The sequence below is a fragment of the Cenococcum geophilum genome (genome assembly GCF_001692895.1).
Source record: "Cenococcum geophilum 1.58 unplaced genomic scaffold K441scaffold_56, whole genome shotgun sequence".
NCBI lineage: Eukaryota > Fungi > Ascomycota > Dothideomycetes > Gloniales > Gloniaceae > Cenococcum > Cenococcum geophilum.
In genome coordinates this window covers 1,002,875-1,015,990 of record NW_027137614.1, presented here as the reverse complement: position 1 = coordinate 1,015,990, position 13,116 = coordinate 1,002,875, and the positions used below count along the sequence as shown (strand labels likewise).

Genomic DNA, 13,116 nt, shown 5'->3' with positions numbered 1-13,116 from the left:
AATATTTGGTGGAGTTGTGAATTTTTGAACTTGGTGATGATGCGTGATCAAACCGTGCATGAGCCCGTAGCGTGCACGAGCCCGTCGGCACCTCTAACTACATTTGTGCGAAACCACCGGAATCACGTCTGAGCGTGATTCGCAACATTTGTAAAGCGCGTAAGACAGGCGGATGAGGGCCTCACGGAATCACTGCTGTAGATGAGACGGGTGATTACCTAGGATCTACCTCTGTAAAATAGAAGACCCGGCATGGCGCCCTTAGGGCAGCTAAAACGGTGTATGATTTCAAAAAAAAAAAAAAAAAAAAGNGNGNAAACGATATCCGCGTTGCGGAGGTTGCGGATATTAAAATAACTCAACACCAGTATTTTATATTATTTCCCAAAGTTTATCGATTATATAATAGAACCTTGGCTTTTAGAATATATTATTTTTATTGCTTAGGTATTTTTAGGTCTTATGCTTATTTTCGTTAAAAAAAAACCGCGTTGTTAAGAGCGTAAGCTCTATATAATTTTATTCAACGCCAGTAAACGTTAGCTAATATATATAAAACCTATATAAATCTATAATTGCTACCCTAAAGAACCTTAGGTAGTTATTACTTGGGTAGGCCGTACAGAGGCTCCGTGTATAAAAGCTCTGCACGAAGCTCTGCGTACGGAGGCTCTGCACAAAGCTTTTATATAGAGCCTCCGTAGTAGAGCCGTCGTACGCAGAACCGTCGTACGCAGAGCCGTTGTGCAGAGCCTCCGTATGCAGAGCTTCGTGCAGAGCTTCGTGCAGAGCTTCATGCAGAGCCTCCGTACGCAGAGATTCGTGCAGAGCTTCGTGCAGAGCCTCGTGCAGAGCCTCCGTATGCAGAGCTTTGTGCGGAGCTTCGTGCAAAGCTTCGTGAAGAGCTTCGTGCAAACCCTGAGCAGGCGAATCGCCCATTCGGCGGCGCTTTCTACTAGATATCGTGGAGGCGTACTGAGTGGATATACTCATCGATTATAGAGCTGCTTCTGCGGATCAATTTAACGGTATTTCTGAGATGATAGCTGTTGTGGGGGTGTAAATTAATTTATCTCTTTCCCACCTTTTCTACTGCCCTACTTTTACCCTAAATAACGTATTTTTAAAAATATTTATATAAAAACCCTATAGTATAAAAGTAAATTGTTAAAATTACAGGTGGAAAAACGTAAAGTGACTTTTTTGGGTCGACTTATGAGATTTAAAGTAATAAGTTTAGATAAAGTGCGACCGACTGCCTATATCCAATATCCCACATAATATAGCTACAATATTGTTATTTAATGTAATAGATAGAGAAGCTCTTTAGCTTCTACCTTATAGTATTTTTATAATAACTAGATGTTATAAAATGGTCGAGATACGGCAGTAAAAAAGGTAATTTTGGTGTATTTTGGATAAAATACGACCGACTGCCCATATCTAATATTTTATATAATATAGCTACAACGTCGTTATTTAATGTAATAGATAGAGAAGCTAAAGGGCTCCTACCTTATAGTAATTTTTATAATAACTAGATGTTATAAAAGAGTCAAGATACGGCAGTAAAAAAGGTAATTTTTAACGCTGTATTACTAGAGCCTCGCCTAGTGTCATAAAACGTCGCAAAATCTACCTAAATCTTACCTAGCTAACAGCTTTATATTTTAATAAAAATCTAATTAATTATAGAGGAGACTAGTCTAAGTTAACTTATTAGCTTATTAGGTTAAATAGGTGTTATTAGGGAGTTAAATATATAGGTAAAAGTGTCTCTCATACAAAATTGCGAAAATTAAAGTTGAGCGCCATAGAGTTCCGCACCATAGGCCCTCAGACGGCAGTGTAAACTTAAGGTCGGTAGATAGCTGATTGGTTAAAAGAAAGTGGCGTTTTTTGGATAGAGACTAGTAATACTTTAGTATTAGTGAGTGCGCCTTTAGTTTGCCCTTGCCGTCTGAGTCGCTTACTGAGATAACTCCGACCATAGAATTAACTTTTTGACAAAAAAGGTTAGCGATATCCGCTTGCGGATATGCGTATGTCCGCTAATTCATTCCATGGTCTGAGCTTGCTGAGGTAAATCTTGGTGATCAAACGGCAGAGTTTATACCCCTTGAAGTAATACGCACCGAGTTCTAGGGGTCCGAGCTCAGAGGGTTAAAAGTGAGACAAAATCGCGAACCGTACAGTGGCTTCGCCAAATGCAACCCGTGATTCAAGGCAGATTTTGTATTTACGCACTGAGTGGGGGTAAGGGTATTATTAATCTTAAGTTGGAAACCTTAGTACTTAGGAATAGTAGGTCTATCTTAGAAAGTGCTAATACACCAAAGAAAACTCACTTCATATTCTAGACCGGGGGAAAACATAAAACACTAACTCCTAGATATTGTGGTTCCATCACTTCTCACTTCCCTTAATAACTCCTCTATTCATTTTAATATCTATGTTTCCGTAAAACCATGGTCACACGGCTTCATCGCCCTTCTTTCCTTCGACCTTCTTTGGCGGAGCACCATGTCTCCCCCTGCCCTTGACGCTCTTCCACTCTACTCCCGCTGCCCCAACAATACTGAAACACGCCATAGCCACGCCCACGTAAAACGCATTCTGGACCGCATGATTGTACACCTCCAGCACCAGCGGCACTAAGCTGCTGGGGACAACCCTCCTCAGGTCGGTCGCGCCGGTGTTGACCACCGCCGCAGCGTCGAGACCCGCAATTTTCGTGAGATCCTTGACAAGGTGGTTTGCAAAGACGTTCTGCCCGACGGAAACGAACACAGCGCCGCCGACGTTCTGGGCGAAGAACATGAGAGACACACCGGTGGGGACGTCTGTATTGGGAAGAACGACCTGCGCAGCCATGCTGGGTTGCTGCATCCCAATTCCGAGGCCGAGACCGAAGATGACCTGGTATCCGATCCACTTGGCGTGCCCCGTGTTCGGCTGCCAGGTCGAGATCAGGCCCGCGCCGATGGACATGAGGACCGAGGATGCGATCATGAAGGGTGTGTAGTATCCAAGTCTCTGGACCATACCCCCGGCCAATATGCTGCCGGTGACAAGCGCCAGAATGAATGGGATAACATCTATGCCGGATTTCATGGCGTCGACATCCTTGATTGCTTGGAGCCAGATAGGTATGTAGTACACGAAAAGTAACATCGATGCGGAAGTACAGAAAGAGAAGCAGATGGCAAAGGCGATGCTGCGCTGTTTGATGATCCGCAGTGGCACCGTTGCTGTGTCCTGCTTCCATATTTGCACAGCTATGAAGGCAGTGCTCAGCACCACAAACACGACCAGCAAAGCGGTGACGCGCCCGTTTTTCCAGTTGTAGGTGCTGCCGCCCCATTGGAGGGCGAGCAGGAGGCAGGTAATGGCCGGGAGGAAGAAAAACGTTCCCAAAGGGTCAAGTTTAGAGAGCTTCTCTTTGGTTGAGAGATTTCGTTGGGTTGGCTCGGGGAGATGGAGTACAAAGAATAGAATGAGCACCGCAACGGCACCTATAGGCAGATTAATGTAGAAGCACCAGCGCCAGGAAACGTGCTTGGTGAATGCACCGCCGAGTAGGGGCCCGATAACCGATGCGACGCCAAATACAGCGCCAATTAAGCCTTGGAAGACAGGTCGTTTCTCCAGCGGCACCGTGTACATGACAATGACGATCGTGCCGGATGAGATGCCAGAGGAGCCACAGCCCGCAATCGCGCGGCCAATGATAAGTGCAACGGAGTTTGGTGCAGCGCCACAGACAGCGGAACCGAGTTCAAAGAGGCCAATACAACCCAAAAAGACCCATTTGGGGGAGTAGAATGTGTAGACACGGCCGAAAATAAGTTGGAAGGCACACATTGTGAGCATGTAGGCACTTCCATACCAGCCAATGTCGCCAAGGGAGTGAAACTGATCAGTTATCCGTGGGATTGCTGTTCCGATAATAGTTTTGTCCTGGACCAGTGTTAGCTATCGAATTTCGAACATGTAAGGTGGGCTAGCTTACAAGTGCGACAAGGAACATTGAGAGATAGAGAGCGAGCATAACCAGTATGAGCTTCCCAATGCTAGGGTACTGGGCATCATCTTCAGAGGCGTCGGAAGGTTTCTCGGTTGTAGTTTTGGGCCTGGAAGCAGGCCTGTTCTTGGTAGAGCCAGCCATAGAGGGTTCGTCAGGCGTCTTGTCAGAATCAACAGAGAAGGTATTTTGACCCATAATGGAAGTTTAGTTGCAAGTAAAGGCGGGGGTTTTTTTTTAATAAAAACGAAGAAAGAAAAAATATTAAGTGTGTATGTGAAAGCGGTGGAAGAATAATGCAGATGGGCTTATCCGTAATCGTGAGATTTGGAGGATGTTTGGGTAACGGAAGAGAGGCGATTGAGATACTTTGGAGGCGAAATGCCTCTCCTTAAATTGTTCTCCATGTTTGCTTTAAAGGACAACGTTTAAGAGGAGTAGGGGAGCGAGATGTGGTGTTGTCTCCCGAACACTGGAGGCAGTTCATAAGAGAAACCCTCTCGGGCCCGTTATCAAAAGCCAAGCCCCGAAAGCCCAGACCGTCCCCTGCTGCCACCACCAATCAGAAAACCTTCGCTTCGGCCATTTCCCGCGACCGTGTCTACTTCTGAAGCATTTCCAAAAACATCAGCCCATTGATATATATGCCCTTCCGGAATATATCAGGTAGTGATTCTCCGAAGAGACAAGATGCACCCCCACTACTCAAATGTGCCGCCCTACCACGATGCGACAACTGAAAATTCTCTTGATTCCGTTGGTTCACCTTTCTCACCTCAATCCCAAATATCTTTCTTCGACTCATGTAGTCTTTCGCTCATCTGACGACAGCACTACTCAAGTTTGTTGCAAAGCGTCCCAGTAAAGACTTACCGAGAGTACAAGGCTGAGCATTGATGACCACCAGCCGGTGAAGATATGGAACAGCAGCGCTACCTCCCCAATGCCTAGCTGCTAATTAATTTCCGTGTTGCGAGGCTTCAAGAAGCAATCCCACCTGTGAAGTCATCGTAGTCGGCGCAGCGTGTAGTCTGGGTTGTTTCCGGTTTCCTGCTGCCGCATAAGGATAGACACATTCCTTCCATCCCAATTCGTGTGGAGCTGCTTCAAGGCTTTGTCTACTGGGATTCACTAACTTTCACCCCATCAATTTTCTTCACGATGTTTGCTCACATGCCCACTTGCACCGTTTATACTCCGTTAGCGGCCATGGCCCTCATTCACCTCGCTGCTCCAGGAAATATTAAAACCCGGGACATCGCGTCTCTCTCATTCTTTCCTACCTCCAAACTCAAACTCTTCTCATACTCACCACAGCCTCGCAAATTTTCAGCATGAAGTGGGCCCCATCCTCCAACCGTCAGACCGGTGACCTCAACCGAGTCGAAGCTCCCGTTACCCTTCGAGGCTATCTACTATGCGCCTTCGCAGCCTTCGGCGGAATCCTCTTTGGATATGACTCGGGATACATTAGCGGTGTGCTCGGCATGAACTATTTCAAGATGCAGTTTGGCCGTGAGTTTGCCTTACTCTGACCATCTCTTGTTCACAGAAGCTGACTGCGCGCAGATTCTGGCTCGACCGATCCCAGTGCCTACCATGGCTACCTGTACGACACCTGGCAGAAGTCCCTCATCACCTCCATCTTGTCTTGCGGTACCTTCTTCGGTGCTCTCTTCGCTGGCTCTCTCGCCGATTGGATTGGTCGTCGGCCAACAATCATCGCCGGATGCATGGTCTTCTCTATTGGTGTCATACTTCAAGTCGCCTCAGCTACAGTCGGCTTGCTCGTCCCAGGTCGATTGATCGCTGGAATTGGTGTCGGATTCGTCTCTGCAATTATCATCCTATATATGTCTGAAGTTGCCCCAAAGGCAGTTCGTGGTGCTATAGTCTCTGGCTACCAATTCTCCATAACTATTGGCCTGCTCCTTGCATCTTGTGTCAATCAAGGTACTCACAATCGCATGGATACTGGCTCATACCGCATTCCAATGTCTATCCAATGGATCTGGGCCTTGGTACTTGCTACTGGTCTCTTCCTTTTGCCAGAGTCGCCTCGCTACTTCGTCAAGAAGGAACAATTAGACAAAGCTGCTCACGCTCTTAGCGTCCTTCGTGGTCAGCCGGTTGACTCGCAGTACATCAAAGATGAGCTTGCCGAGCTTGTTGCGAACTACCGCTATGAAATCGAGAATATGCGAGCCACCTGGCTCGACTGCTTCCGTGGCGGCTGGAAACCCTCTGGCAATCTGCGTCGCGTCTGCCTCGGTATGGCCATGCAAATGATGCAGCAATGGACCGGAGTGAACTTCATTTGTAAGTGTTTCTTAATACTAGTTCCAGCCAAACCCGGTCCATGCGGCTTCGAACTTATCAGCTAACACCATCTGTCTTTCAGTCTACTACGGCACGACCTTTTTCCAACAAGTTGGCCTGAAGAACTCCTTCGTCATCTCCATCATTACCACCGTCGTCAACGTCTGTTCAACCCCGATCTCTTTCTGGACCATTGAGAAGCTCGGCCGCCGCAGCCTCCTCATCTACGGCGCCATCGGCATGCTCGTCTGCGAATTCATAATCGCCATCGTCGGCACCGCCGACTCAGGCTCGCAGGCTGCTAACGTCTGCCTGATCGTCTTCACGTGCTTCTACATTTTCTTCTTCGCCTCGACCTGGGGCCCCGCCGCGTGGGTCGTCATCGGCGAGATTTTCCCTCTACCGATCCGTGCCAAAGGCGTCGCGCTGTCCACAGCCTCCAACTGGCTCTGGAATTTTGTCATCGGCGAAATCACACCGTACATGGTGGACCCAGATGAGGGCAATCTCAAGTCCAAAGTCTTCTTCATCTGGGGCGCCACCTGCACCCTCTGTGTCTTCTTTGCGTACTTCTTTGTACCCGAGACCAAAGGGCTGAGTCTGGAGCAGGTCGATAGAATGCTCGAGGAGACGACGCCGCGCACGAGCGCCAACTGGGTTCCCCATGACACGTTTGCGGATCAGGAAACGAGGGCTGATGTCGATAAGATGGCGGGTGATATGGGCACGGCTCATCTTGAGAAAGCGGAGAATCAGACCGATAGCAACGTCTAAGTCTCTCAAACCTCGTCGAAATACAAAAGCGGTGTAGTGGCAGGTAGGCGAACTTACGACAATGTCGTGGCTCGCGATCACGGATAATGAACGAGAGTGGATTGCAGCACATCTATATGGGCGGCTAATTGATTACGTTTGCTACACCTGGTAGTTTAGCTGGTGCTTTCTTTATGGGTAAGGAAAAGCGCGGCGTGTTGCGTCTGGGCGATAGTTCTTTGATGATTCCTTCACACGAAGCTGACTGCTCAATCTGAATGAGAAGTGGCTCTGTGGAGTGTGCCCATAAAACAGGACTATACAATTGTATGAATGTCCTCTAATTACAACTTTGCAGCACTAGCCTCTCCGAATGTGACCCAAACTCACGACTGATGGTGGTTACGTCCTAACGCTTTCATCCTTCAACTTTGGGCGGCGGCATGGCTTGTGCTTGCCAAGCCCTTTTTGCGGTCAAGAGCATGTGCTTGAACAGGTAAGGTAAGATATAAATATTTGTGGTTGGATGACCTCACCGTTAAAGTGGTTGGGCTGGCACGTGGAAGTGCAAACTTCTGCAGAGGGTCGCAGAGATTCCAGTTTAAAAGGCTTATTTCTTCCTTCAACAACCTTTGCTACCTAATGCTCCGCCAAAGCCCCAACCCCGGTCCCATGTGTTTCCATTTCGAAGTCAGAGCCAGAAGGTAAAAACACCACACCAAGCATCATCCTATGCTCCCCAAAGTCCACCCATAAGCTAATAATGCATTGCCCTCAGGAATATGGCCCTAGTAGCAATACCAGACGCCGCGCAATCTTGAGTCCTCCGAGACCGCCAAATGACACGTACTAGACGATGAACTAGTGCATGCAATTCCTGTACGCCTACACCAAGTGATAGCATGCGAAATAAGCAATTCACGGCTTATGGCCTCGAGTCCTGGACCCGCAACTCCCTGACCCCGTTCTCTGGTCTGGCCATACCTCTGATATACCCTCAGTCTGTTTCTGGGATTTGCCGGACGCCTTCTTCACGCTCCTCTTCTCTCCAGCTTCCCTTATACGCCAGACAAGACCAGAAGCGCGAACCGAATCCCGAGGGGCGATTGTTAGGGGTAGCATTGGGCGCTTCTGTCACCGGTTCTGTCACCGGTTCTATTGCCAGTTCCATCGCCTGCACCATCACTGGTTCAACCACCGGTTGTGTCGCCAGCTCTGTCGCTAGTGCCCTGTCCCAGGTTATCGAGCATAACGCGTTTAGCGGAATATCGCCTGGCGGAACGTCGTCAGGCCCCAGCGGAAACTAACTCGGGAAAATGGTAGACGCTTTAGAGATGCTAGGGCCCCTATTAACAGCAGATAACACTTCCAGAATGTTAATCTTCCTCTGCACTATCATCGAGGTCCTCATCATCGAGGTCCTCATCATCTAGGTCCTCATCATCCTCCTCGCCATCTTTGTCCTCCCAAACCTCCTTTATTTGCCTCCTCAGTCTTCTCATCCGATAGACGGATAACCACGAATCCATCATCTTAGTATATGTGCGCCTCGCTCCAGGTCTGGGAATCTTACGATAGTAGTACTTGTATAGATTTTTGAGCGTGTTCGCGCGCGGAGTCGGGCGCTCGAGCTCTACCCGCATGCAATCCGGCACGGGCATGGTGTCGTAGTACGCCAGTTCGGTTTCGAAGGCCTTGCGCTGCGTCCTGAGATACCGCCTACCGCGCTCTTTCGTCCATTTTCGGGTATTCTCCCTAGCGACGACAGCATTCTCATTCTCGGGAAAGCCGGTAAGACCTGAGGGCTCAGTAGGGCAAGAGCTTACGGAGTCGACTCTAGGTTTTGTGGGTATTGGTTCACAGGTGTTAGTCTGTATGTTTGAAGTGTCGGTGGTATCGTTCATTCTCTCCATTCGGTTTCTTTCCAATACCTCGCGTCGGAGAAACCCTGGGATTTCGACGCTGGGCCTTCTTGCAGTTCGACGACGGGTATGTCTGCGCGATCTACGCCATTGCGTAATCTCTGCGACAGAGTCTTGGTCTGCTGAATCGTTTCGATGAGGATTTGTTTCCGGTGGTTTGCTATTCTTGCAGATCGGCTGGTTCTCCATTCTTCTCGATGAGTGACTATGTTTGTTAAAAGACAATGCAGTGAACGATTGCCTGTTGAGAAGTCAAAGAGGCAGTGTCGAGATGTTGCTAGCTCTGTATAGACTTTGCAGGCAAGTGGTAGATTAAGTAAAGTCAATGGAAGAAGAAAATCTCATAGTTGCGAAGCCTTGCTCTGAATTTCAGTCTCTGTAGTCGTAAAAACTTTAGGTTTACTCTGACTCCTTCCAAATGGTTGACCGCATTAAACATAACTTTCAAATCCTTTCGCCACCAACCACACTATTTCCAAGGCTACTTCCATCGTTGCCTTGGAAACTCCCCCTCGCCTACTTTACTACCTAAAATCCTTCCGCGTTTTGGAAAGACTGTGTACGTAAAAGAGTTCCCAACATGAGTTATCGGTACGTTTTCCTCAATCTTTCTATTTTTACTTTTGCGGTAACCTTTTCAAGAGACTGCTTCAGGCGGACAGGCCTCGAATATGCTGCTACTTGAGGGCTTCATCGCAGGCGGCTACATCAGCTGAAGTTCGTCCAACTTTCCTGCTCGCACTCCATAGTTTCCAACCAGCGCATAAAGTCTCCATCATTTCCACCAAATAGCGGGGTCGACCAGCTCGGGTCTTGAACGGCCAAAGTGCTTAAGTTGGATGTGGCAGCTGGTGCTGAAGAAAGAATTGTGTCTAGGATACATTTCAAGAACTTGCATCCGCGCTCACAGATGGAGTAGCTTCCACTATCAGGCCGGATAGAGCCAAGGCAGGCAACGAAGACACTAAGGTCTTGGACGGTTTCGGATCGTGGCAGCGGCTGGCCTGTGGAACCGCTGGTCTGCTCCTGCCGAAGAAGCTCGACCGCGAGTACGGCTGAACTTGGAAGGCCGTGTGTGCAGATAATTAGCATGAAATCAATCTGAAAATCTCTAATGGAGTCCCGATTGTTTACTATTGTCAATACATTAGAGAATATATCTCTTGCAATAACCAGAAGTTTGGCGGTATGAGTGCTTGCTTGTTTAATCAGTGTGCGCTGGAGGAGAAATTGGTGGTTGAGGTTCTCAAGGCGAATGTAGACGAGGAATAGCAACTCGACGGGAGCACGCTTGATGTTCCACGAGTTTTGAGGATCAATCCGAAGAAAGTGTGGAAGATTCTCCCACATTTGGATGGCTCGTTTCTCAATAGTCTCAGCGCGTAAAACTATATCCTCTTGCAATACCCCCAAAGAGATCTCTAAGATGTCTTCCCGTATTCTCGCATTCTGGGCAAATATTCTAGCAAAAGTACACCGATGAATTGTGCCTCTCTGATTCCAGCCCTCATCATCAAGCGTCGCAATTGCATTGTCCAGGTCCAGCCCATTTGACATGGTCTGGTTGTCATTAAGGTCTAGAGGCAACTGCAAGAGGCAATAACGATGGCTAAGTCGGGGCGGTCGTCCAACAAACGTTGCCATATACTTGTCGTTCGAATATGCGCTAACGAAGGTCTTTTTGCGGAATTCAGTGATGAAAAATGGCGTCTCATCATCCACCTTGATCTCTTGGTGGAGCCCGAATGCCAGTAATGCATTATTAAGCTCGCCGGATTTCCGCCAATTCGCGTAACCTTGACAGCGGTTAGCGCAATATTAAATTGAACTAGACAAAGAGATCTTATTGAAATCCCGTCGACAATACTCACTGCCTTTCGGATGTAACGAGGATGACAGAACGGTGTTCTCATACAGCATCCATATATAGAGGTCATTCAAGATATCAAACTCATTGCAGAATGCTAAGCAAGCCTCCGAGGCGTCCCAAGCTGTAAGCGCAAAGTGCTTACGGTCGAGCGGCTCGTCATCATGGGTACAGAATATAGGATCTCCGTCTAAATTAGAGTCAGGGTATGTTTATTTTAAAACAATCTTAAGTAACTGAGAAATATTTACTGACCCAGTAAAGTCATAGCAAGCATGCCTACAACAGAAAATATTATGCCGACAACTTCCCAGCGGAGATGTTCACCGGTAGACATCGCGACAAACTCCTGTGGTACTGTCTTCCCGTTGAATCCTAATGGCTTGAGGGTATTTAGCCAAACAGACTCAGATAACTGGAGCAACCGCTCGGGCTTCTGGGATTCGAGAACTTTGTGATGGGCTAACCAAAGCGATCCAGCCCACTGCTTCACCATCGGCTCGATCACCACGATACCCTTAGATAAAGAAAACCATCTTTCGATAAAGCGGTTGAAAATCGGCATGTCTTTCAGTAGAAAAAGGATATCTGCACCCTTCTGTATGTGGATCCGCGATACGGTACTACTGGAATAGGGAATGGATTCTGCATTGCCAGGGCCAATTCCGATATTGACTTCATTCTCTGAAAGAATTGCTGAGTACGAGGTAGCTCCAAGGAACCCGGTGTTCCTGTGGGAATTGGGCGAACGTATGCATGTTTGTTCATTGAGACTACCTGACCGTGATACAGCGTTCCGAATACCTAAGTCTCCAAAAAATAGTGAATTAATGGGCTGACCAGCTGATAGAAACTCAGGGCTATCTTCGTTAACTTGGGGATCAGAAACTGGGCTCTGTCCAGAGTCTGACTCTGAGGGATGAGGAGTAGGAAGTGCTCGTGTCAGAGGAGCTGGATGATAGATGCACTGCTCAGCTTTATTGCGACGCGCACACCTGCCGCAAGTCGGCATCATATGGTCACAACGGAGTTTTCCTTTGCGGCAAGGCTCACAAGATTGAAGCTTCCCATTCCTACGGTAGGAGGTATTCATTCGTCGTGTTTCATGCGACGTCCTGAGACGTGCTGGGAACCCTGTTCTAGTCATAGTCGTGGACACCAATGGCCATCGGCAGGCAATCGAGGAAATATCTCGAGCTTCTCTAGCCAGTTCCTCAGCGTAATCACTGGGAGTATTGGCTAGTCTCTAGCCTCCCTCACTCAACCAAATTATGTTGCTCCACGAAACGGCCTTAAGATATTCAATTTCCTCTTCGACACGATTCCCGGATACGCCGGGCGCAGAAGCGGATTGGATTGGATTGAATAGGAAAAAGAGATGTCTTTTCAGATATGATGAGATTAACAGTGGAGGTGTTGGGTGCGGTTGCTGCATGATTTCAACTCCGTAGTAACCGGGATCAACTGACGGAGTTGCTTGCACTGACGGATGCGAACTCCGANCATGAACTCCGTCGTTTCTCGCCTCACAATTGGCTCACGCTCCATTTAGCTAAGCGAGAAGCCCTCGTCCATACGTTATTGAAGACCAGGCCTGTTCAAGGCATCAACTTACCCCGAACACGATTGGCTAGGATGATGTATCTACGGGTTTAATTTCGTGAATTCCGTACGAAGAAAGACCATATAAAGCGTGGTTTTTCGAGTAAATGAGCCTCAAACACACATAAGTAAAATAGGAGAACCGTTCAAATATTGAGCTTCACACCTTGCAATCTACCCCCTACTTTAAAACATCATGTCTGCCAAACAAATCTCAACGAACGGCAATGCGAGGGACACAAAACCTTCTCAATACACGTACGCACCCCCCACTGCACCAGCTCAGATACCAAAAAAGCTCCCCTTTTACCGTGTAATCTCAAAAGGTCTCAATGGATCTTCTTCATCCGTGGATGCTCTTTTAAAGAAGGATGTGATGCCAAAGACGCATGAAAACCTCTTATCCACCGAGTCCATCTTTAACTGTGAGTTTCTCCCGAACACGTTCCCCAGATGTTTCAGCTAACTCCAAAATACAGCGGCCTACAAGAATTCGTTCCATCTTGGCAGTTAAAACGGGGGGCTCCAACGAGGTAGCAAGGGTGTGGAACACGAGTTGTCTATTAGGTCGGGTGGATTGTCGGTAAAAGGGCCTGTTTCCTGATAGTCTATTTGATCGATGCAGCTGT

The 13,116-nt window shown here is 47.9% G+C and overlaps 6 protein-coding genes across 6 annotated transcripts; 2 read left to right on the top strand and 4 right to left on the bottom strand.

The window, feature by feature from the left end:
* Positions 1–2,472: 2,472 nt before the first annotated feature.
* On the bottom strand, positions 2,473–4,168 carry K441DRAFT_584053 (putative efflux pump antibiotic resistance protein; the record flags this gene model as incomplete). Its single annotated transcript, XM_067644529.1, has 2 exons — positions 2,473–3,960; positions 4,013–4,168. The coding sequence occupies 2 exons, from the start codon at positions 4,166–4,168 to the stop codon at positions 2,473–2,475; spliced, it is 1,644 nt and encodes a 547-aa protein (XP_067499016.1).
* A 1,190-nt stretch (positions 4,169–5,358) lies between these two features.
* Positions 5,359–7,117, top strand: K441DRAFT_584042 (general substrate transporter; the record flags this gene model as incomplete). The annotated part of the gene is made up of 3 exons (XM_067644528.1): positions 5,359–5,539; positions 5,594–6,343; positions 6,426–7,117. The coding sequence occupies 3 exons, from the start codon at positions 5,359–5,361 to the stop codon at positions 7,115–7,117; spliced, it is 1,623 nt and encodes a 540-aa protein (XP_067499015.1).
* A 626-nt stretch (positions 7,118–7,743) lies between these two features.
* Positions 7,744–8,754, top strand: K441DRAFT_667645 (uncharacterized protein). The gene has a single exon (XM_067649878.1). The coding sequence runs from the start codon at positions 7,999–8,001 to the stop codon at positions 8,401–8,403; it is 405 nt and encodes a 134-aa protein (XP_067499014.1). The 5' UTR covers positions 7,744–7,998; the 3' UTR covers positions 8,404–8,754.
* Positions 8,438–9,466, bottom strand: K441DRAFT_279272 (uncharacterized protein). The gene has a single exon (XM_067640920.1). It carries the CDS (start codon positions 9,205–9,207, stop codon positions 8,473–8,475), a length of 735 nt encoding a protein of 244 aa, XP_067499013.1. The 5' UTR covers positions 9,208–9,466; the 3' UTR covers positions 8,438–8,472.
* Positions 9,302–12,093, bottom strand: K441DRAFT_619602 (uncharacterized protein). The gene is made up of 3 exons (XM_067645880.1): positions 11,141–12,093; positions 10,890–11,075; positions 9,302–10,814 (listed from the first exon to the last, which is right to left on the bottom strand). Exons 1-3 carry the CDS (start codon positions 12,030–12,032, stop codon positions 9,727–9,729), a joined length of 2,166 nt encoding a protein of 721 aa, XP_067499012.1. The 5' UTR covers positions 12,033–12,093; the 3' UTR covers positions 9,302–9,726.
* A 30-nt stretch (positions 12,094–12,123) lies between these two features.
* On the bottom strand, positions 12,124–12,331 carry K441DRAFT_667643 (uncharacterized protein). Its single transcript, XM_067649877.1, has one exon. The coding sequence runs from the start codon at positions 12,318–12,320 to the stop codon at positions 12,132–12,134; it is 189 nt and encodes a 62-aa protein (XP_067499011.1). The 5' UTR covers positions 12,321–12,331; the 3' UTR covers positions 12,124–12,131.
* Between the last annotated feature and the right edge of the window lie 785 nt (positions 12,332–13,116).

Coding starts and splice junctions, on each gene's coding strand:
- K441DRAFT_619602 (XM_067645880.1), bottom strand. CDS start 12,032: ATGACTAGAACAGGGTTCCCAGCACGTCTCAGGACGTCGCATGAAACA. Junction 11,076..11,140: donor GCTTGCTATGACTTTACTGG/GTCAGTAAATAT, acceptor ACTCTAATTTAG/ACGGAGATCCTATATTCTGT. Junction 10,815..10,889: donor CTCGTTACATCCGAAAGGCA/GTGAGTATTGTC, acceptor ACCGCTGTCAAG/GTTACGCGAATTGGCGGAAA.
- K441DRAFT_667643 (XM_067649877.1), bottom strand. CDS start 12,320: ATGCAGCAACCGCACCCAACACCTCCACTGTTAATCTCATCATATCTG.
- K441DRAFT_279272 (XM_067640920.1), bottom strand. CDS start 9,207: ATGGAGAACCAGCCGATCTGCAAGAATAGCAAACCACCGGAAACAAAT.
- K441DRAFT_667645 (XM_067649878.1), top strand. CDS start 7,999: ATGCGAAATAAGCAATTCACGGCTTATGGCCTCGAGTCCTGGACCCGC.